Below are 25,341 nucleotides of genomic sequence, written 5' to 3'. Positions count from 1 at the left end.
AAAGAAGATGGGAAATGAAGAAAGGAATGAAACAAAGAGAAATAAATAAGAAAAGAAACAAACGAATGGAAGAAAAATAAATCAGTATTTTAGGGTGAGAGCAGAAATGAATAACCTCATAAAATGACCACATACCGGCAGCAACTTAGCGCAAAGTCAATGGCATCACAGCAGGTCGACGGCCACCCCTGAACGTGAAGAAGTCAGCCATTAATGTCAATAAAAGTGTTTCCATGACGACAGAGGTTTGGGCGGATCACTGGGCATCTCGCTGCTGCCACTTTGCTCTTTTCTTTCGATCTTTTATTTCAGCTCCCACAAAGTAGTCACAAGCGGAAGGAGAAACTTTGAACCGATTACAACGCCATTTATTTCCGTTTCCTCTAACTTCGTATACAAGGCGAGCCCGACCTAACCAGACTTTTTACATGTTCCTTGACATCAGCTTTTCTTAACTCGGTGACAAAGAGAAATCAGAGCTAGAAGTAATTCGCTTTCATGTTTTAAAAGGACTTAAAAGAAAACATTGAATTTTCAAATTCTCTGGACACTAATCGATGACCACTGACACACTGGACTGTAGCCGAGCCCGCGCCCCAATGTTTTCTTTTAGTGTCGGGACGCCACCCTGGAACTTATTTTCAATAAATTTCTATCAAACAACGACGACACAATTTAAGTGTAACACGGATAAGACAGCCTCTCCTAAATATAAGGTATCAAATCTAAAAGTTCGTGTCGATGGTGAGTCATTTGAATAAAAATTTCCTTGGATATTTTCCATCGTCCAAGAAATAAAATATAAAAACGACGTTTCGGAGATGGGGCTCTATCTCCGTCTTCAGGTACCTACTCAGTTGGGCCCAATAGATAGAACTAATCCCTATCTCCGGACGTCCAGAGATAGGGATTAGCTCTATCGAATCATACATATAAAACGATATGTTCATACGTTTAGTTTCTAATTTGACACATTATCGGCTGCATGCATACCATGAACACCGAATACTGATTGCATAGTCTATATAATTTAAAGTGATGTGAATTACTTTAGGTCCATGCTAAGCATAGGACAATACTTCCTTTGTATTAGAAGGAATAAGTATACCTTAGTAATGTACGACAATTTACATGAATGACTGTGACTACAGAAAGCTTTGAATGTGCGTTTAGTAGACCCGACAGGGTATTCTGACAACTACAGAACCTTGCAGGGTTCAGTTAATGTTTTACAATACAGATTGTAACTGACAAGAGTAACAGGAACAGTAAATCTCTACAGCTCAAACAACTTGACGAGAAAAGTCGGTCTGAATATTACAGTGACGATTCAATCTGATAATATGACAATTCTCTCTAACGTAAACCAGAATTACATAATTATGCGATAACTACACTGACTGGTGTCACTTTCTTATACCATTTCTATCGCACTGAAAACGATTAAAGACACATCGCCAATTTGACACCCGCCCATTGACCGAGAATTATGATTCGACTTTCTCGTAGTCGTTTCTATTCCCCCTAGAAAATGTCTTCGATGGCATTTTAAAATAGGCCACGGATGTGTCCTCTTCTCCTCTCAAGATCGTTTGCTTTCTCCGACTTCATACTGGCCGTTTTATCCGCTCTGAAGATGAAAGCGACGTTTCTCCGAAATTTTCGTAACACTTACAACATTACGTGGCGTAAAATCTCAGAAGTTCACATTCGATTTCTTCATCGCTGTGAGAATTTCATATCTCGAAAGAGTTATTTGATTTTCTAAAACGCCCATGGGAACGAGCCCTGAATATGCCAAATTTCTATCCAGTGCAGAGTTTCGTGAAATGTCTTCTTCTGTCACTGACACTGCGATGGGATTTGGAACACGGGTCGAAAACTGAAGCAAATTAACAGTTTGGTTTTACAAGTGGTTTCAAACGTATCGAAAGAACCCATGCACAAGTGCATGACGTCATAAGTAAAGCTGTCCCACTATACCCCATGTAGACGCTTGGGGGGAGTGGAGGTATAGCTCCTACTCATTCGTGACCTCGGCCAAGTGCATGACGTCATAACCCCATTTCCACCGCCTTAAAATCTCAAATATTTAGAAGTAGAATTGCATTTTATTTTCAGTTACTACTTCAAATGCATGTGGATTACACTCGAATAATACGGAAAGGAAGCGAGACAATCCAGTGTTCTGTACGCTGTATCAGTGGGTCGCTAGATTATTTAAAAGAAATGGACGTAATTCTAAGATAAGTTGGCGTTCCTTAGCTTGGCTCGCCAGAAGCCACCCGTCTTATGTCTTCTGTTCGATCCGATGGGTCGGGCCTCAAGAGATGCGGGGTCAGCAGTTGTGTGCTGGACCAGTAACTGATATTTACAGCCCGGGGTGTGATCCTAGCTTAGGTCAGCCTGTGGCTTGCATTTTTCTTACCTTCAGGACTGTAGGTCTGCCTGACAGGGATTTTCAAAAACAATACCCCTGCCCCTATTGGTCCTTTATAAAGAATGTGGTAACCGACAGAGTTAACATAGCTGTACCTCGTCTCACGCACGAGAAGTTCTGTTTATTTACAAGAATGCTTTATCTGCTTCGTAGGTCACAGCGTATAAATACAGAATGAATATAAATGTTTTGATTCTCATTTGCTTTTTTCGGTTCTTCAAGGTCTTCTCTCTGTTTTTCCTTCTAAATTTATTGTTAATTCATTTCCTTTCCTTATATTATTTATTTTGTACTTATTTTTTATTTCTTTGTTATCGGTGTTCTTCTTCGCCTTTAGTTTTTTGTTTCCTTCTCTCCTTATTTCTTGGCGTGGAAGGAAGATTAACTGCCGATTTATAATTTTAAAACGTGAAAGGTTGGCAACTGGTGTGTGAAAATGGCCCTTGGTTCTCGTGTTAATTGTGAACAGACGAATTAAAAGACGTTTTCTCTTATGAATACTTTTTCTTACAAATTAACAGCTTATAAACATTTATCCTCTGCCATTCATTGATTAATTTGTAATTTGTATGGGAACAAATTAAGGTCCTCTATTTGAAACTATGCTGCTCTGTCAGAATTCAGTTTTCGACAAACAAATAAATCAGTAGAGAAAACACGTTTAAAACGTATATTCATACAAAGTGGTTCTCGTTTCCCTGATTATGGAGGCAGCACGGATCTATGAAATGTTGGTAAACGTCTACCAGACCACACGGCGCTACAACCCAGTAGACAGTCATGTTCATATATTCATATATTTTTAAAGGCAATGAAAGTGATAATAACGGTAAGTACATATTTTATTACAATTTGCTCCAGTTCCCTTCGTATAAAACATGTTTGATTTAATGAATTAAAATATATTAAAAATTTTGGCAAATGTTTTTATATCGGTTTCGATTTGCTGCTATGCTTATCTGGACGATAGCTGTGGTAAAGCTCGCTTTTATGATACGGTATACATTTTATAAGGTAGCTCGGAGCTTTCAGAATGAAAAGGCGTACAGAACGCATGTGGAAACACTGTGCATTCCGGGGCTGATTACATCTTTCTAGTCTCGTATACTGTTATTTAATGCTATTCGTGTGGGCTTCAATTTGCCTGCCCGGAAGGTGAAAGCAAAGGCTACCCACAACAGATGCTCAAAGAGACGTGTATAACCTAACATTCTCCCTCTCATGCACGTATTTGCTCGCAGCAATAATAGGACGATCTGGAGGTTACAAAGAACAAAACTTTCAGTACAAACACATAAATCAGGCCTGCGAAACAATGAATACAATACAAACAAACACAATGTATATATATATATACATAATATATTCCTGCGTTGGTTTACAACTGTTCTTTTGAAACATTTATATATCACCAGATGTCACTAGTAACAAATTATTACAAAACTAATTATATATGCCACGCTTTGTATTTTAATTTGAGAAATAAAGTTCAATTTCGATTTAATTTAAAACTAAGCACTTTTATTCGTAATTAATGGCAATAAGTGATTATATACATTCCCATTAAATACTGAAACAAGCTATAAAAATTGAAGTAATATTTAAAATTTTGTCTACTCGTTTCAGGTCTAATTATCTGTAACACAGTTTTTGGTAGTGTATCAGAAATCTAATGCTACATCGCCCAGTTATGTTTAATTTAGTATCGTTACATTCACATAATGAAAAAATCATTACAATTTTACATTGCCTCTAACCATTCAACAAACTGACGTAATTTCAACTTCATTTACAGCTAATAATATCTGCTACTGAGTTCGTTCAGTTTGTATTTAAATTAACATATAAATTAATTTTGTGGCAGATATTTCTAAATATGTGTATATTTCAAAGTACTAAAGGGCCAAGTATTCGCCTGTGTATTTCTAAAATAAGACTGTACCCAAATAGTCAATCTGTTTATTTTTATGACAGCATTACTTACTAAAGTAAATCAAAGAGAGTATTTTCTTGTATTTCTTTACATATCCACTATATCAAGAAATGTTCCAAACAAAATTCATGAACCGTTCACAGGCCTGAATATATATATATATATATAAATCTCACCCTGTAAACGAGTAACAGCGTAGAAGGCAGCTTTCCAATCTGAAGTAAACTCAGAATATTATCGAAATGCATATCTGGTACCTCCTATATTCAGTTACTGCAGATACAAATCGATCGTTGTTAGATCCAGCCCATTGCAAACGCAGTGAATGGACTAATACCACGCAGGCCTATAACATACTTATGAAAGAGTAGAGGTTCCACGCTGCATCGATACATTCCATTGTTCAAATATCTACGCAGCAACAAACTTATATTGTTCATGAAGCAATTTGACTATGCAGGTAATATGTATACAACACAAACTACATACCTTCCTCCTGCATTTCGTGAATTACAAACTTTTACCAGAAAGGAAATTGCTTATCGTAATAGTTACAGTTTTTAATATGATGTACCTGCTGTACCACGAAGACGAGCTTTGTTCGGTCACAGAATTCAGAGTTTATTAGAGACCATTTATTATTTTGCCGGGCCTTCGCGTACCTTTTGTGCTGTACGTCACCTGTCCCTTGATCCCTAATCCGCTTGCAGTCTCCACGTCTCGTAAGCCCATCTCGCTCATGTAACAAGAGACGAGCGTGTAACGTGCCTTAGTTAGCCCGTTTCCGCTCTCCACCACTGCGACTTTCATTAATTCTGTCTTCCTTTGTTGAGTCTTCTTCCTCATTGTTTATATTCTTTTTTATTCCTTAAACCCTTTTATTATTTACCTTTATTAAATTGCTCCAGTGTTTGTTTGTTTAATATATTCATCTCTTTCCTTGATTATTTCTCTCACCCTTTCCGCTTACTATTTGGTTCCTTCCATCCTCCATTTCTTTCTTCATCCACTCCTCTCTTGTTTCGTTTCAGTCATTTTTAATTAATTCCTTTCCTATTCTTTCCATCCATTCTGTTCTTCCTCTCCAGATATTGAGTGTAGCTGCGAATTTGTTGAACAGCCGACAAAGGGTGGTTCTCCATCTTGGAGGTTTGGCTCTGGGTCAACAATTCCTCAGCGTAAGAAGCCATCATGTTGCGACAGACAGGTGACATGCTCTTGTGCACGCATCAATGAACCTTCAGGTTGAATAAAAGACGTGCAATTTCCTGACTATGTGAGCGCACTATCAGCTTCTTAAGGACTCCACTCCCTTCACTACAGCAGTGTCTACTGGAGACTGGGCTGCCTCTTACCGTCTATCCATCAGAGACCTGTATTCGAACTATAGCCTCACGTCTCTTGGCAGTTATCATGACATCTACACCTAAAACGTGTGGTTACTCTTTTTCTGTGCTTACATACATTACAAATTTGACGTATCCTTTTTTTAATCCTTTCCCTGCTTTCCCATCAGCGTAACTCGTGTAGTTTTCTCTCTTCAGCCCTCCGTTGTAGACGTCTGCCTCTTTTGGCATGAAATTTGTCAATGACGACAGTGATTAATATTCTTGCCGTTGCTGCCCGTTCATCCCCTATCCACCCCTTCAACTTACCACCCTGTCTGACGTTCCTGTCCTTTTAACTCTTCCACCAACATCCATAATCCCTTTTCCCGCCACCCACCGACTCGTACAGATATCAGCACAGCTTTGCTGGATCGTATAGGAATTCTGAAGTTGAATCATTGAATCCACAGAACTACTGGCTGGACCTAACTTCGATCGCAACTTCTCATTATACTTTTGTGCGAGATTTATGCATTACTGAAACTTTCCTCTCAAGACCACATGTAATTGTTTGTGATGTAGGGCCAAATAGACTGAATGCAGAGGAGAAAATTTTCACATAGGAAAGACAAGGTAAAAGGAGGATGGAAAAATTTACATTACGTGGAGGATATTTCTTGTTCCTTGACTTAATGTTACTAGGGTGATTTATTATACAGTGGTACCTTACCCTCAAGTTTTAGGACCGGATTTTTGTATGAATTTCTCTTCTGTGTGTGTCACAAGCGCCACCTGGAGACCCAATATAAATAATAATTGAAATGTGAAAAGGCATGGGAAGATGTAATAAATACAGTTGTATATATGTCGACACGTAACTAACTTCAAGAGTAAGAGTAATTTTTAGAAATTAATTTTCACTCAGCGGTTCAAAAAAATATTTGTTTTCTATAGAACCAGCGGGTTCATTACAGTATTCATAAAATCTCACACTTGAATCTATCCTGATCCAGAATAATACTGGCCACATCTTCATTTTTAATATTATTCTATCATATACGCCTAGCTTTCTCAAGAGATAAGGTACCCAAGGAAAACCTACTACCGTAGGGAGTTTCCTGTGTTTGGTTATGTGGAGTGTAATTAGATAAATATAAGCTCATAAAACCTGTGGACCATCTACTGAGAATAGACTTGGAACCTGTTGCCGCGATCTATTTTAACGTTTCATTACGCCACTTGCCTGAAATAGAGTCATAAAGCTTGAAACCGACGGGTAACGACGAATGTAAAATTGTGTCGTTGCCTTTGGACGCCTGGACGAACGACGCGTAGATTCCTGTCGTATGTGTCATATCCGGCAAAGCTTCTCTGAAAAATCATTCTGAGATTATTAAAAAGATGCTTTTTAACCATTTAATCCAAAATTCATCGGAATAATATTTTGGAATTCAGTCCCAACCTCAGATAAAGTATTTCTCCATTCCAAGGATCAAGTGGTTAATATTCTTTTGGGGAAGTAATCCCTATTTAGTGGGTCTCATACCAAACCCATGAGTACAAAATGTAGAGTTGGTGATTTTTGAAGTAATTGGTGCATATACTTTCCACTGGGCACTGTAGAGATATACTGAAGAGTTACATAAAGTAAAATGTGATGTTAATTTAACAATGACTGTTAACAAAATGAGGATTCGGACTACTCTTTCGAAACGTGATACAAGGAAATGACACAAGTAATTAAAGGTAAAAATTAACATTTACAATGATCTGGCTGAGACTCCAACTGCACATGTCTCGAACACCTGTCCAAAAGCGTCATTAATACAGCATTCACTATGATCCTCTCTGATTAACAAATTTAATTTGCTGTCCAAATTTGCTGACATAAGTTATACACGTGATATTTTAATTAACCTGCATGCATTCTTGGGTACATTTTACGTATAGAACGATTCAGAAACAAAACACTGAATAAAAGTACGAAGCTACAAGAATTAAATGATAAGGAAGACATTAAATGCATAAAATTACTAAAAAAAACTAGAGCCAGCTATGTTTAGATTGATCCTTAGTATCAGTCATGCCAACCACTATTTTACATTTTTAAACAACATAAGCACATCGCATTTAACAAGAAACCAACTCAAAATGTTAACACGTCAGGTATCATACCGTGTTTAAAACTAGTTCTAACAGACTTAATTAAAATGTTCAATCGCCTTAGAGAATTTAACTTCGAGAAGACAGCATCACGACTGACACGGCATTGAACAAACTTTCGACATTTTGAATGAACTCACTTCAAACGATGCACAGCGCCAACAAAATCACATTCAGAAAAAAATCTATGTTTTCTTATCAGTAGCTCAACTCTAACCCCGCTTCCACCATCCCTGCCGCCCCCTACTCCTACAGCTCGAAGCCAACAGTTGTGAAAACCGAAAGAAAAAATTGGAACTGGAATGCATTTGCGTTCTCCTTTCCTTTATTTTCTTCCCTATCTTCCTTTTTCGTATTCCAGGATTTAGAAGACAGTAGCTGACCGGAAAGAATATTAGGCGTGCTGCCAACACCCTCTGGCTTCAGGAAATCCCTTTCGTCACAGAATCCACTTTCAAGATGGAAAACTACAGAGCAGAATAGGCACAAGAGACAGGAAACATCGCAGAAAGAAAGTATGAGTAGAAATTTCTTCAGAAATACTAGAAGACGTGGACTAAAAGGCCTTGGTGCATGGACAGAGTGCTGTATAAGCTGCGTTCCTGGTATCACTTGTCCCTAACACGTGGCAGCTGGCTGAAGTTAAAATATAATTCAATTCAAACCACTTCATACTTTTTCTTCTTCCTCGGAGTTTCCCATTTTCATACGTCCCTCGTTTTCTTGGTCCGTAACTGCTGATAACACTTTACGTTCCCCTCCATTACTTTATGAGTTCCCTTTAACGGCCGGCCTTTAGGGTTGGCTTCGCCTTTCCACGTCTTCCACTTACGTCAAGTTCCCGACAATTTCATTTATTGCATCATCCGCCTAGCCAAGCTTAAACGCCTCCTCAGTAATGCACAAATAAGCAGTGTTACAGTATCCAGGTTATATTAATCACAAAGAGCAGTCTAGCCTTTGCGTAAATTACTTAGTATTTGCTAAAGGGCACACTGACCCTTGGTTTATATTGGTTTAAATAATGGATTTATACCTGTTGCTTTATGTTACGGGGAATTTTGGCATCTCACTCTCAGAAACGAACACAGGTTGAACGTGTTTGAAAACTGTGCTAAGGAAGATATCTGAAAAGTCAAAAGATTCCTGGACTGGCCTAGTCACAGCCGTTCTTTTGCTGTTCGCAGTTCCGGACGCTGTAGGTCTAAAATAATAAGATAGTGTAGTTGCGTCATATTGTGATTTATTAAATTAAAATTAAATTATTTGGTTATTCCGTCAAATCACAATGTATTTAAAATAAGATAATTAAAATAATTAAAATATCATTCTGTGTTCAATATCGAATAATCGATTTACAATTGGAACAGTTACAACATGTTTCGGTTTTATTAAACCATCATCAGGTGTAAAATTATATTAAATTTAAAACTCAATTACAATTTTTTTACAATTTTTCGTAGTGTAGTTTTTTGGAGGTCGTGTCCAGATATTTTCATATAATGGATCAACTTTATTGTTTGAAGTGAATGATATTTTAATTATTTTAATTATCTTATTTTAAATACATTGTGATTTGACGGAATAACCAAATAATTTAATTTTAATCTAGGATAATAAGTTGAAAATTACAGTCGACTACGTATTAATGACGGTGTATCAAAGGTATGAACAGAATTTCCAAGTGAGAAGGTCCACATTTTGTAGTCTGCACGTAATATTATTAAAGTGATCAAATCAAGCAGAATAAGATGGACGAAGACGTACAACGCGCGGGACAGAATCTGGGTGCGATTATTTCAAAGCGAGAAACAAGAAGTATGAGTAGACAGAAAAAAGAATAATAAATAAATTCCGATAGAATGTGAAGCGAATAAATATATTCGACTGAAATGGCTATTGATAGAGACTGATTTGGGGGAAAATTCAGAAACTCTTGCTTCCACTGCAGATATTTTCTTGGTCAAAAGGCTACATCCATTTATCAGTTAAAATAACGTACCACGGTTGTGGTAAGTTATATAGCCAGTCATAAGTAGAATTCATATTGGATATGCTGAAATACAAATTGAAGCATATGGTATTGAACGTAAAGTATTTCAGAATTTCTGTCTATTGAGTCAGGCAGCGAAACTTTCACTTGTAACGCTGAAATAACTGTAAGCGCCAGAGCTCCGCTAGAGTTTAATTTTAATTTTGGAAACTACAATAAAGCAATAAGCACGCTGGAAGCTTCGTTCTGTCCCTTATATACTAACAGGCATATGGGGAGTAACGTTCAGTCTGCACTGCCTTCCTTAATGGATACAGTAGCCGTACTGAGCAAGACCATAGCAAATTAATCAATACGTATCCTCTTGTGTTACTGAAGGGAATTGAAGCTGATAAGACATCAACATATATAATAAATTAAGAAATATATCACTACACGCCTACTTTATTTTAACCTGTTTTATGCAAGCATAATAAACAGGAAAGCGCATTTCTTAAATTAGAATGCCTGTGTGACCAACTTCGTTAGTTAATCAGGTACATGTTCATGACACAAGGCACAAAGAACTTATGACTCGACAATGGAAGGGAAGAAGATACATTGGTAAGAAAACATAAATAAAACACAAAACGACGGGGAGGAAGGAAGAAACAGGAAACATACAGAACATAAAATAAACAATCAAACGCTTAAACTTAAAGTGATACTCCGAAGAAACTGCCCTGATGAAATATCACCTGGTTTCCACGGTAACGGATATTGGAATTCGCATTTTATTCCGCTTTTCCAATAGATGCTCCTTCACGACGACAATACAACTTAAATGCAGCAAAAGTTTATTTCAAGCGCTCGGCCGCTTTTTAATGCGTTGCTCCAAAATGGCAGCCTGACATAAAAATATAAGGCCGTTCGCTCTCAACCGCTGAATAAGGCGCAAACATTGCTTGCGGTCTTAACGGCGGTGAGTCTGAAGACGGCTTTCGTCTGGGTTGTGGCACCGTGTATAGTCTCGTAGAAGTTTACCGACGTTTCAGAGGTCCTTGCTGCATCCAGCATCAGGACAACTGAGAATGATTACGGAATGGATGTTTAAGGAGACAGTGGAAAGCAGTTTTAAAGTATTATATGGACAGAGGGAAGCTATATTAAACCCAAGGACGGCAAGTCATTTAGCCGATATTCGAATCCAGGACCTCCAAAACCAGAAAAACGAGAAGTAAGCTCTACACCGATATGGTCGATAAATAACTGTCTTAATAAAATGTGTATCAGTTCTATAACTAGAGAACGTAAGATTCTTACGAAATAGTATCCCTCCTTTTACTGTGTAGTACGCACCATTAAACAGAATGATTCCTTTTCGGCACTGCCTTTTATTTTAAATACAACATTAACTATTCGTTTTTATCTTAGTTTCCCATTCCGTCTAGCGTTAATGCATAAGGGAAGGAGACTACAATAATGTTAGCTACTGCATTCGTTAACTTAAAACATGAAGCCCTCTCTTCTTCCCTTTTAATGTCGTTTCATATCTTGTATTAATTCCATTTCGTGAACTCTAAAGCTATAACCTAGATTGGCTTCATTTCCTGTGTTACGACTTTACATAAGGTGGACTAACACACACAAAGACGAACCGCACAATAACAACAAAATAATAATATTCATACAGAACAAATTCGTTTAGACGAAACAATAATCTGTACCGTAATGTGTGAAACATGTTCTCTGGTGAAAAATTTTATTAAGACATTCAATATTTTCGAGTAAAACTGTCTTTCAGTAAACTACAGTAAGCAGCATTATTAATAAAAACCCAAATACTTGCGAATACAAGAACACGAGGCTTTAGGAATAAAACCAATTAATTCTATGCAGGAGTCATACTTGAGAAGTTCATTTCACTCAACTGGACAACATCTTAACCTCAAAATTTCAAAAACAGATGACACATAATTAAATACATCCTGCAAACAAGAGAGCGTCACTACGTTCTCGTTACATCTCGTTACAATAAATGAAACTCGTGACACGACCCGCCTCTGACGTCGACGTTTACAATAATCCCGCCTCTTTCAAGACTATACGACATAATGTGGATATGGTGTGGGTATACGTCACAAAAATTATTCGCTAAAGGAATGGTATTTTATTAGGGTTGAATGTTATGAATAAAATGCTTCACTTAATATTTATTTTTAGAGGATAGGGGATGGAAAAATATTCAGCAAACGGCTGCGAGATGTGAGACCTGTAGAGCCGTGATCCAGTAAGTTTGATCCTCTTATTAGATGGAGGTGCTTTATATGTACCACGGAGGTTTTAACAATAACATGAAACAGGGGGCCAGCATTGCAAATATAGTTAGCTTCACGTTCCGCAGACAGACTACGGCAAAGTGATTAGATACGCCTGGTTCGTATTCTAGAATTCCCGGTTTTAATTATTTAACTCTGAGCTACTGACAGCATTGTTAAATGAACAATTAATAATTAATAAAAGTACGTTGAACGTTTCCAGTCTAATAATTTATAAATTGAAATACGTGTGCCCCATAATCAGTGAAGACATATTCTCTGATACTGATTACTTGTTATTCATGCACTTCAACACGATGCAACCTAACTTCTGCAACTTTCAGCTGGTACAGCGACTGGGTGAAGAGCTGGAAGACCGAGGTTCGATTACGACGATGGGCAGGGATTTCTTTTCACCACCCCAGGGCCCCAATGGGCCCCGCTGTTCTTTCCCAGTAGTGAAGCTGTCAGAGCGTGAAGTTTACAATCTACGTTCTTCTACGCTGATTTTAATAATGCGCTGAATTACGTTTCAACTCCGTAACTGTTCTTCTTGATGAAAGATTTCCGGGTTACAAGCGGCGCCAGTGGCTGAACGGTGAATAAACCAAATATTCTGCCAACGTTTCGAGAACAATCTCTGCTCTCATCCTCAGGGCTCTTGGGTAACAAATCTGATCCTTCGTTGCGCGCTCGCTGAAGGGAGTTTGAGAGCAGAGATTGTTCTCGAAACGGTGGCAGAATATTTGGTTTATTCACCGTTCAGCCACTGACGCGGCTTGTAACTCGGAAACCTTTCATCAAATTCAGTCGCCGCGAAAGCTTAATTTTAATTCTTCTTCTTGTTCCGGTACTTAATTAAGCACTGCGACGACTTCATGAAGTCACATACCTAAATTAGTGTAACTGCCCAGTTTTATCCAACTAAAGTTAAAGCAGAACCAAGCCAGTAAAATATATGTTCGCTCCTTTCCTACTACGCCACACAAAGGCAAAGTGTTATGTGCAGAATTATAATAGTGGTCATGGGTAACATTCCTTTGGGGCGCTTGGGGACCACTGCTTGGTTTATCAGGGTCATGGGGACAGAGTTAGCCCTCCCAAAAGTGAACACTAAGCCAACATATCTCAAAATGCCAGCCTGGATTCTCTGTAAACCTCCACTTGGATACACATATTTCCTTGTAACGCCTCCATTTCTTTATGGCTCATTCGGGCCCTTTATCCTCCTCTATTATACTCTCCACGTCTTCCATCAAAGTAGCAATAAATCTCTTGTGTCCACAGAGAAATTTTTCAACACAAAATATTGTATAAACCTTATTTATAAAATTGAATTTGTGGGATTGTGTTTATGTATGCTTGCTTATAGCGCGAAAACTGATAAACTGATTTGCACCGAACTTGGCATGTTTATTTCCTGAGGCCAGGAATAAATTACAGAAAGGACAAAACTCAAGTAGACTGTCCTTAGTTTGAATCCTGGTAAGGGAAGTTCCAGTAAATCGGAGTATAAACACTGTAGGAGAATACAGGAAGGCCAAAGTTCTTTGTTTCGAACAGGAGGTTACAGAAAGGAAGGTCGTAACCCGGAACACATTTCCTGTGTCAGAAAATTTTAAATACTCTAAAACTGTTTATTATTAATGTGTTCTTTTAGTGTAAGTATTACTATTAATAACATTCCCGTTTGTAATAAGAGATTGGAATCCAGAACCTCTTGAATACCTATCAGAAGTTTTATCTTCTATACAGCAATGTTTGGTTTCGATGCCCCTACTGAAAGTTATCTAGAGACAGGGATTAGTTCGCCGTTCTGCATTGCGTAGGTGACTCGAATAATAAGTTGAGATACTCTTACAGTTTGTTGACTGCCTTTGCGAGAAGGTGAAGTTCCAGTGGCTTGGTTCCAGAGGGAATTTAGAGGAAGGATTTGGAAGGTGACATTTTTACACGTAAACTTGCTTTAAACTAAAAACAAAGTTTGGAGGGGCCAAAATTAAGCAGTAGCCTAAACGTGTCGTATGAGCCAAAAAATTTGGAAGGATTTAAGATGTGATGAGATTTGTAAAACCCGAAGTTTCAGAAATTATCACAGCTTATGATCACATTTTGATATAAGTTTCTTTGGCAGAACGTTCATACAAGGAAATCGTAAAATATGAAATATTGGTAGTTTGTAGCCTGTTCCGATTTCAAAAGTTGCTGAAGACACATCCTGCACAGCAGAGCCAGCTACTAGATAGTCCGTTATTTAGTAACTCAGTTATCCGCTTAGTTACTAAATAAGTTACTTAGTTAATTACTTAATGGGAACACGATTAATAATTACTGTCTCTGATATTAATCAGAACATATGCAATCAGCCTCGCATAATAAAGCACTTGGTGCAAACGAGAAGCTACGCTTCAGATACTGACTATGATAGTTAACATTTAATCTGAACTAAATGGGGCCACTTTTTTGTTGCTAAGTGTCAGATTAACCAGTCTGTAAATACGTCATTATCATAATCAAGTCCGCAATATTAGGATTAAATACCTGATTCAAAACGAATACATGCACTTGATTTAACCATCCTTATTTCCTTCATTCGTGTGTCTGCTGCCTCGTTCCAGTGGTTTGTATTCCGATATATGATTTCGTATTCTGTGTCTCGTCATTCTGTAATGTATTGTACTAAACGCGTATAGTACATTTCATTTTCACAGGAGACATTTTAAACATTTAATTAATTTCTTTTATGTCTGCATATTTTTTCTACGCAAAATGTCTACATGCCAAATGCCACAAACGTTTCCTACACGGTAATAGTTTTAAATTTTAATTAGATACTATGTCACTTAAATTGCTGTACTTTTGAAACGTTTATTCAAAGAACTGATAAAGTTCGGTCTGAGCGTTAGGTAAAGTAGGACTGTAGCTTCACTGATACGAGACAAACTTAAATTAACTTCAAAACTCTTAGTGTAGACCACTAATAACAAATTTCTTCGAAACGTATTCTGCAGATTCAAAAGTATAACGTGCGGACAGACAAACCAGCAGGTACACGTTACCACTACTTGCAACCATTTTGAGGTTACTTTAATGGAGGGAATGACTATGTCATTGAAGATTACTGTCTTCTGGGATGTTTCGTCTTGTAATCTGGCAAAAGTTTAGTTAAATGAGCTCCGCAAACTTCTGCCAGAATACGCGGCCCAGAATCCCAGAAGATATCATTTTCATAATCTGACATCTCGCCCATTATATCACTGTTTTCATTCTAGAATATTAGCATACTAACTCTTAGCATTTGGTAACAATCCCTATAAATCTCTGTACAACCCTTTAGAAAATGCATCCCCTCCCTCTCCACAAGTTTCATTTTGAACCAATGAAATAAAAATAGAATAATTTAAAGACAACTGCTCAGCTAGTCAATAAATTCCCCGCCTTTTGCGAAACCAAAAGGTTCTTGCCACATTCACAAACCCCGTCACTGGTTCTTATCCTTGTGTGTTAACATTCTTTTTGCATTTCTCATTTGTGCCATGCGTGCTACGTACTCCGCCCGTCTATAAATGAAAAACCGGTATATCTGTTTGTAAATTAAATGACGCTCTGGTGCATTACCGTTTCCCTAGTTTGACTGTTCCTTACTAATTTCGTGCAAGCCTTGTAATAAACGTACGATGCAGTATGTAACATACCTGTCTGAGTAAAATTCAAACTGTTTCCTCAGGTTCCGTACTTCGGCGTGTGAGGCATATGGACGCTATAAAGTCAACAGAATTACAACGACGTTCCTGGTTGCATGTTTATGGCAGCAGATATCCTGCAGAGTATTCGCTGCCTTATTACTGGTGACATAAAAGTACTTGCCACTCTCCGGCGGTTAGAGACAGGCACACTCTATCCACCTGATTTCCATAGGGACCACGAGTTTTATGGTCAGTTTGTGTGTTTCTACTACAGTCATCTGGGACCAATTTTATCCAAACTTGGCTCATATGAAAACCTGAGTTATGAACATAAAGAAAGTGTAATACATGTACACAGAACAGACTAAACGAAAGAATATTTGAATCCCAAGAAGTGCCAAAAAGTATCCCCTTTAGTTACTACTAGCACTCCATCATCAGGGCGATAATGGTGAAGGCAGCAAGGACCTCTGAAACGTCGGTAAACTTCTACCAGACTACATGGCGCAACAACCCAGAAGACAGCCATCTTCACCACTAATGTTATTTTGTGCAGAGTTCTAAAATGTAGTATGGTGATAACGTTTTGCGAAATATGTAACCTTCATGAAAATATCTTATTCCCGGAAGTAGAATGACAGCATGGCAACCACACGCAACCTACATTCACTTTCCAATCGATTTACGATAACTGATGCAGCTGGGGGTGTGAAATTTCGTTTGGCGATAGATCATAAACATTCCAATGCAATTTGTAAGACGGAACTCGCCAAGATGGCGACGATATAAATATTCAAACTTATGTAGATATTTTCTTAACATCTGTCACAGTACAACTTGCCAGACCGTGTAGACGTCGTCTATTTGATAGTGTCCGACATATGCGAATGTACTCCTTCAACTTCAGAGGCGCATTACCGAAAGTAATGAATGTTAAATTTACGATTATTAGAATAAATTATGTACTGTTATTATTATTATTAGTGTTCTGTCTGACGACAGGTCCACATGAACAGGATCCTTCCATCCTTTTCTCGGACTGGGACCTGTTCATATACGTTCTTGGCAGATGATCCATTGCCTTCTTCTGTGTGTGAATGGAGTAATTGTTGGGATGCCACGGAGAAACCGGGGAAGCCCCCGGAGGAAAACTCCGTGTTGCCTAGGCCACGGCCTTGCCCAACACAAATTATAAATTCGGGCACCGCCGGGAATCGAACCCGAGACCCCAGGATTACAAGGCCAGCGTTCTAACCGCTAGACCACCTCATCTTATTATTATTTAGTGTTCTGTCTGACGACAGGTCCATATGAACAGGATCCTTCCATCCTTTTCTCGGACTGGGATCTGTTCATATATGTTCTTGGCAGATAATCCAGAAGTGGTTTGCCATTGCCTTCTTCTGTAATGAAATGCACTATCTACTAAAATTCCTTGTATCTTTGATAAAAATATAGACGGCGCAATACGAAATTTCATCAACTGATATTTATAACAAAATGTAGCCATAAAGCGCTTCAAAAAGAATTAATTTCTTCTTAATTTGGTGTTCGGGTCCTACAGTTAAGGTTGCTGAGAAATTTTAACATGTTTCTAATTAGTCTACTATAATCCCTACTTGGAATTAGCTAAAATCGAGTGGCACAAATTTTCTCGCAAACAGCACATTCAATAAATTTTATAGATGACGTAAAATACAGATGGCACTAATATCTATAACTTTTGTTCGAAATACCTTTCGATATGTTGAATATTTAACTAAATACAAGGAAACTTTCTCTGACTGTGCAGTGAGATTAGCTATGGAACGAAGATCTTATCGGCAATAAATAAACATCAATGGTCACTGAAGAATGCAATGAGAAGGAATTCGAAAAATACAATTTTCATTCTGTTTACTGTATGGTGCGCGTATATGTCATTAATTTGTTTCAATATTAATTTAAACTTTAGGCAGGCTTCCACAACCTGCCAGTTCATAAGAAATGTGTTTCCCTTCTGCTGATGACAACTCTCAAGAGAATGATAATTTCGTAACCTATATCTGAAACAGGAATTAAATAACAATTTATTATTTTCCCTGTCACCAGATGGCAGGTCGGTATGCGGAGAGTCATCTGCAGGTGGCGCTTCTAGTCTTGACGCTTTTGACACGTGAGACAGGTCGCATGACGGCAGGCTTCCGGGTCGAGAGCGTCACTTCCGGCAAAGAACGACTGGAGGTGGCGCGACAGATTCTCACCGAAGTGCCACTTATTGACGGGTGAGTCTGACTGATGAGTCATTCAACAAGCCAGCCAAAGCTAGTGTCTATGACTGGACCGACATCTCAGTGATGCCTGGTTATCTTTTATCTTACTATGCAGTAGAAACTCATGAAATGTATAGAAATAAAGTCAATGCAATGCAAATGATTAATAGTTCCAAGAATGGCGATTAACATATGAAAACAACGCAGTACTGGGAGAAACTGCCCTTCAGTCAAGTTATGGAAAACAGCTTTATAACTGAAGAAGTGAATAATCAGTAGACAACAATATTCCAAATACAAACTGCAAAATTTAAATATATTTGAATTCAGCATTTACATACCACTATGACGTGCAGTATAACCATTACGTCTGATGCTGATGAGACGCCAGAATGAAAATTATATTTGACTATAATTAGGTTTGGCAGGTACATACTCACCGCTGTGATAACCTCAAATCATACATTTTTGCTCTTCATCTCTCGCCATTTATTCCTTTATTGATGCTTGCCCTACTTTTATTCCTTCATAATTTTTTTTTTTTTACATCAACTATGTATAAATCCACTGGTTACTTACAGCTGAATGAGATGAGAGAACGACGAGGCAGTGAGTAGGTAAGAATTCGGAAGTAGCCGGAAATATCGTATTTGAAGATTCCGTCCTAGCAATCGTAACGAAAGACTTTTGAAAAATGTCAAAAACCTTATTTTGGGTTTCTCGTAACGTGATAGAGTTTCGAACCACGAACTTCCCGAATTACGGTCTATACCCATACAGCTACACCATCTTGCTCGATACGGCAGTTTAAACCAGGTATGAAGTTTTCGACTAGATTTAACCGACTCATGACGATACGCTTTTGTGAGCTCCCCTGAAAGCAGACTTTTTGGCTAGCAGAATAGCAATCAGGTGCTGAGGCAGTCCCCGCACCATGTGCTCACTTGTTCATAACCGCATTACCATGGGAACGGATTATACGACACTTTACAGCACCATTTTTCTCCACACGAAATCCTGTGACTTGAAGTAGAACAAATCTGTTTGAACTGACGACTTCGAGAGGGTGTTTCAATATCCATACTACAGTGGATATTGAAACACTTCACGGCTCAAACTGTCGTTTCGATGCACGTTCTGAATTGTAAAATATGCCAATCGACACTGAAAAGAGATGCTCACTACAGACAAGACACCATTTGAAATCCTAAAGACGTGGCTTTATGGCTTATAACAAAGCGTTGATATTAGAATGTCTTCTCAACACTCTATATAACGAAGCACGTGGATTTCGAAAGAAAAGGAAGAACTACAAGCCAAGGAATAAATTTAACTCTTTAAAGCAGAAATAATATTTGAAAGTTCAGTTGCCTTCTAAAATATTACAGCGCGTCTCTATTACAAAGTTCGTTTGGTTAATAAAGTTCAGGGAATTAATCACTCTCTATTCTGATAATCATACGAAATCCATTAATCCTGTCTGTGGAAAAAATTATGAATTACTGAACTTTAAATCACATGTGAACTGTACATGTTCACAATTCTTTATATTCACTACATATTTTTATTAGTAACGATTTTCTGTTTGGTAATTTTGGTATAATTGTTATCTATTTAGTTTTCAACAGTTGCCATTGTTTAACGAATTAAAAGGAAAGTGACCAACTTCCCTGAAGGTAGCCAGAAAGTTACCATAACCTGAAGACACACCGCCGTGATTCAGGCAGAATCGCAGATGGTGCTTGACAGGCTGACAAAGAAAGATTTCCAGGGATGCTTCCAGGCTTGGCAGCGGCGCTGGGATCGTTGTGTTCACTCCCAGGGGAACTACTTCGAGGGTGATGAATGAATTTAATACCTGAGATAAGTGTACGGGTTTTTATACGCGCAGTCTGGAAACCTTCCGATCGCACCTCGTAAACCTCAAATCCTACTTACCATGACCTGTTATAAAGCTCTTAAACCCTGAGCACACAACTGCATCGGTTAGGGCATATTTATATATCTGTGCCTTATTTATACCGCCACATCATAAAACTTAAACATTTACATCCGATCGCGTAAGTTTGCAGTTCATATGACGCTAATCTCGATTAGGCCTACAAGAGTACACCATACGCCAGGGGAAAGAACATAACTGAATGTAGTCTTCTAATTTATTACAGACAGACACAAATATCAATGTAAATAAAATAGTGTAATGTTAGATATAAGGAGAAAGGCTAGGAGAGAAAAAGAAACAGAGTCGATGGTGGTAACATCTGGCCTTATAAATGTTAAAAATATTTATAGTTTGTTTTTTTGAATCCTAAAATGTAAACAGTTCTGATGTGTTCGCCTCTGAGAGTTCCATATATCTTAATTATATTTTCCACGTTCTAAAATGTTTATCTTACGTGATTTACATTTAAAATTCTCCTCTTCGTTGCCATCCAGTGTAAAACGTGTTTAACATGTTATGAAAAGAACTTTGTGCTGATGTAATGTGTTAAAAATATGATATATCGAATTGTGTTTGTATTACTACATCCATACAACAAAGTATTTCATTGCGAAGTACTGCAAGTTGGTGGCCCGCGGTGCTCCTTTTTAATAAGCACTTTAGGTGAAGGCTGTAGTAGGTTTAGGATCATCTTCGTCTCCCCGAAGGGAGCTTTCTCTTTGTCGTTATATAGTTGTCTATTGCTTCACAGCTCTTATTACAATTTTTACTCTTGCATATTTTTGATTTCACAGTTACGAATTTATAGACTGAATTCTGAAATTTGTTCTTGTCTGTACGTTTCACGGTTTGGTATAAAATGTGTAAGATTGGCTTCCTCGGTAAGCAACGCCATTTCCTGAACACTTTCCAACGTTTCGATACTTCGGAAATAATGTCTTGAGATTGGAATCCGGTATCTCACTAACGTATAAGTCACGCTCCGTTCTGCTCGGAAATAGTGCGATGTTTCACCTCACATTTTCGCAGTGCCGTCATGTTAGTATTGCTGTGGATACGAAGGTGGAAAATATCTGGACTCGGGGATGTCTGCAGATATGAAGACCATGTTGATTTTAAAAATATCAGTCACTTACATTGAATATATTAAAATCCGTAACTGAACCGGAGGATAGACGTGTGCAGGTCTATCAGTCTAAAGGTTTCTTATATGTAAGCATTTCAATGTATTTTTGCGTTGTATAGTGATTAGGACCTTCAACACACTTGACATTCTAAGATTATAATCATTTGTTTTTTATCTGACGACATATTTCGCCATAATTTACCATCCTCATGCCAATCTTCTTATGTTATGCCAACTGAAAGTCAAATAGAATTAAAAAGTTAACATTAAAATAGATGTTACAAAACGCTAATAGTTAAAATTGTACTCAAAAGTGGCATTAAGTTAAAAATAAATTCGAATGGAACTATTCTTGCACACAGGAGTTGAGGTCACCTTCAGTTGTCCATTTACCTTCACTCCCAGCGTCACTCAAACCTTCTTGCATGTACTAAAGCGCTTATCCCAAAAAGACACTTTGAAGGTACCGTTCACTTACTCGCGACATAGACTAGTAGAGACGACAGCGGCCAAGTCAAAAGAAAAGCCGCTTAAACGGCGACCTCCTGCTGTCTCTCAGAAGGCCACCAGAACAGCATCGAAAGACCAAGGAAGGAAAGGAAGTGTGAGTCAACGTATATGCAAAAGATAAGAAGGTACTGAGAACAGCACAGCGCTAAAGCCATAACCCCCCCCCCCCCCCTCAAACAAAGAATAAAATATTGTTTCTGCTGCGATCTCACAGACCGCACGTCACCGGTTACGGAGTTAAAAATTTGTCAGGAATGACAGCGTAAAAAAGTGCAAGGCAAACTCAAGAATATCTGAGGAAGAGTGAATTCAAAACTTGGTGAAAAAGAACAGGATAAAAGAATAAGCCAATAAACTTTGTCAGGAAGTTATCATGTCAAAAATCGTACGGGAAGTCCCAAAGAAATCTGTGAAGAGTGTAACGAAAGGAACGACAGAATGGAAATTGAAGGATATATTGAAAAATAAGAGCAGGAAATTAGAAGGCAAAATGATTTTCTAAAGCGAGGTTCATAAGACGATCACAACAGGATACTCAGAATATGAGACAAAGAGGAGTATAACGCAACGACATAAAAGGTCCCAGGCAAAATTCTAAAAAAGTTTAAAGCCATTTACAACATTATATGAAGAATAAATCGACATGGTTACTATTTCATTAATATTGAGGTATTTTTATTTTATCTGAAGTTTTACTCATTTCAACTTTGACCAGATCTTTGTGAAAAGCACAGGAGCTCTCAGGTTCACAACCTGTAATGAAGAAACCGTAATTTCTCTGTGTGTACAGAAATTCCCTCCCACACCTTCTGTGTTTCATGTTCGCCAAGTCCGCTCCAGATTAGTGGCCAATATCAACAGCCCCCCGGGGGTAAACACTGGCGTAATTAGTGACGTCAAGGGAGTTAGGAACATCGGCAGCTCGTAAGCAATTAGGAATGTTCGGATTCAACTCCTGAGAAGCATTAGTTCGAGCAAAAAGATCTTTCTTTCAGGCTTTCACAGCGACTGAATGTAATAACGTAGAATTTGTGGTTTTCATGTCGGTAAGTCAGTAGATGGTTGTATTCTGCAGAATAAATTCGGTTTAAATAAAAATCATCACGAAAAATATTAAAGCTTACAACTATAATGGAATAATCAGCTGGTAGTTATGATGGTGGTAAAGATAGTAATGTCATTCTTTGTTCCAAACGCACCGATGGGAATTATTGTGCGTTTGTGAACCAAGAACTGCCGCCCGAGTGAACGGTACGTTTAATGGTTGCGGTCAAAGTCACTAATTAGGTCTCCCGTGACGAAGGCGTGACAGAAGCTTTGTGATGTACCACAGTAACTATGGAAACATAATGACATTAATTTCCGATATGACGACATGCTTGTGGGTGTTGTATTTGTTTGTCGCACCAACACAGTTCGGAAATAGGGGTTTTTGTTGATGTAAAAAAACTCTTTTAATCAGCGTTTCAACACATTAATTAATTTACAAACATAATACAACCCGATATTAATAAAGGGGGGGAATTGTTTGTCTTGTTAAGCGTAAGCATCGCATATAAGTATGTACTTATCCTCTTTTACCCGTAGGTGTCGGGGTTTATTTATTCATTTAATTGATCTGTTTGGGTAATGGTAAGACTCCGTGGTGAGTGATCAGCCCGACGCAAGGCCTCTACCTATACAATCACAGAAAGACGCGGACAAACATCCATGCCTTGAGTGGGACTCGAACCCACGGTCCCAGTGCCCAGGCGCACGAGGTCCATGCCTCAGACCGCGTGGCTACTGCGGCCGGCACTTTCGTATATAAGGTACAATATTCTTGTCAAAACAGGTAATAATGTTTTAAAAGGTTCAGAAAGTAAAGGCTGTCAATATATGCCCACGTTTCGTTTTATTTCTCACGCATAGGGCATTTATACGTCCGTCAAGAATTAGCCTGTACGAGTTGGTTTAGTCAGAATGTGTGATGAGTGCATTTTGTATACATGTGTGTATGCATTTACGTAAAATATCCTTTATTGCATTCCAAACTAGATTGTACTATATATCCAGATTCCTTGTTGGAACGAAACATTCTTTGGAAAATATGTTTAGTAGGCGTGATGTTTCATTTTAATGTTTTCCGATTTATCTTGGTTTTAATACATTACCGGACTATTTTATAGCCCAGAGGCTTTCTTTTAACGTCGATATTAACTTCTAATGGATAGTCGCTTCTGATAATAACTCGGTTAAGAGTCCTGAAGGTTTAACGACGGTTTCCTCCTTTACAAACATTATAGTTCCACTTTAATATTATCCTTTCACATATGACTGTCACAGAAGTAGTCCTCTTCTCTTGATATCTGACGACCAGTTATTTACAAGCACGATACATTTCTTCCATTCGTGCTACACTTACACTTAGTTTTTCGAGGTGAATTCTATTTATTGGAAGCAATTTATGAAATTACGAACTGTGTACGTTCCTACTCCTAAGACATCCTCTTCCTTACATCAAAATGTTTTCTCTTTCACAAATACAATGTACGTTCCTTCCTTGCAGTGAAAGACAAGTTCATAAGATTTTAATTCTTTAGTAACTGTCCATTACTCTAATTGGTCACCAACGACGGCTTCAAATGCTTCTGGTAATTCACAGCACAGAAATTTCTTGGTTGTCAAGACGAAAACTGTGACATTGCTGTCCTCGGACAAAGACCTAATTCAAGACACATAAAACGCATGGGAGAATAAATGGAACAAAGGCTTTCTGTAAAATTAAACTGGAGGGGAACGGAGTAAAGTGATGTAAGTAGACTCTGGCAGAGAAAATTCAATTCATTTATTTAAGTATTTGCCATCAGCAAGAAGCCAATCGCAGGCAAACACTGATAATACATACAATAATAATAAATAATGAAAAATATTACACAAACAGGTTAACTAAACATATTTTGACGTGTCGCCGTGAGTGTCGCGGACTCGCGCTGGAGGGGAGGGGCCGCCTAGATCTTTCAACATCTTGGGTCGCATTCCTGGGCGCGGCCGAGTGCGAGCTAGCGAGCAGAGTGTCAGCTGGAGGGCACCGCGGCAGCTAGACCGAGCGAAGTGTTGAGCGTGTGAAAACTGTGTCGGATCGTATTCAAGGCAGCAGACTCCAAAAAGCAACGGTTGACAATAACGGGCGTAATTACCAACCTACGTCACACTGGTGTCAGAAGTGGGATTGTTAGCAATAGAGTCTGCACTGCAGGAAATACAACCAGCAACAGCTTCAGGACAATCTTGAAGACAAGATGGATGCCAGCCAGAAACAGCTGCAGGACCAGTTTACGGACACCCAGCAGCAGCGAAAGGATAATCTAAGCACAGTTTTCGCGAGAACTAGGCGCCCTGAGGTGCAGCCAGGTGGAATTGGAGGAGAGGATCACCGACAACTTCGACAGACAGTTAAAGGGCGTGGTGTCGGTTGTGAATCAGAAGACCGAGGTCCTAAGCGACGAGTTAAGAGACTACGCGTCGCGAGCTCGAGACACGGTTGCAGGCGGTGGAGGCCCGAACAAGGCCGGAACGTTCGTGGGTGGCACGGACCACGTTAAAGCACCGAAGTTCGACGAATCCACGTCTTGGACATTATTCCATCGGCAGCTTGAGGCTGTGGCCAAACACAATGTCTGGACGCCTGG

General features: G+C 38.5%; 1 protein-coding gene across 2 annotated transcripts in view; it reads left to right on the top strand.

Moving 5' to 3' along the window:
* Positions 1-25,341, top strand: part of LOC110836398 (dipeptidase 1) — a 164,679-nt gene that overhangs the window by 97,493 nt on the left and 41,845 nt on the right. For both annotated transcript variants that reach the window (XM_087357071.1, XM_087357070.1), the window contains one exon: positions 17,932-18,104. In XM_087357071.1, coding sequence (XP_087213197.1) covers positions 17,932-18,104 — 173 coding nt within the window. The remainder of the gene's footprint in view (positions 1-17,931; positions 18,105-25,341) is intronic.

The sequence above is a fragment of the Zootermopsis nevadensis genome, unplaced genomic scaffold (genome assembly GCF_977971745.1).
Source record: "Zootermopsis nevadensis isolate Lab colony 2312 unplaced genomic scaffold, Znev_1.0 Znev_ptg000028l, whole genome shotgun sequence".
NCBI classification, from domain to species: Eukaryota; Metazoa; Arthropoda; class Insecta; order Blattodea; family Termopsidae; genus Zootermopsis; species Zootermopsis nevadensis.
The sequence above is the reverse complement of the archived record's forward strand: the minus strand, read 5'-3'. Positions and strand labels throughout refer to the sequence as shown.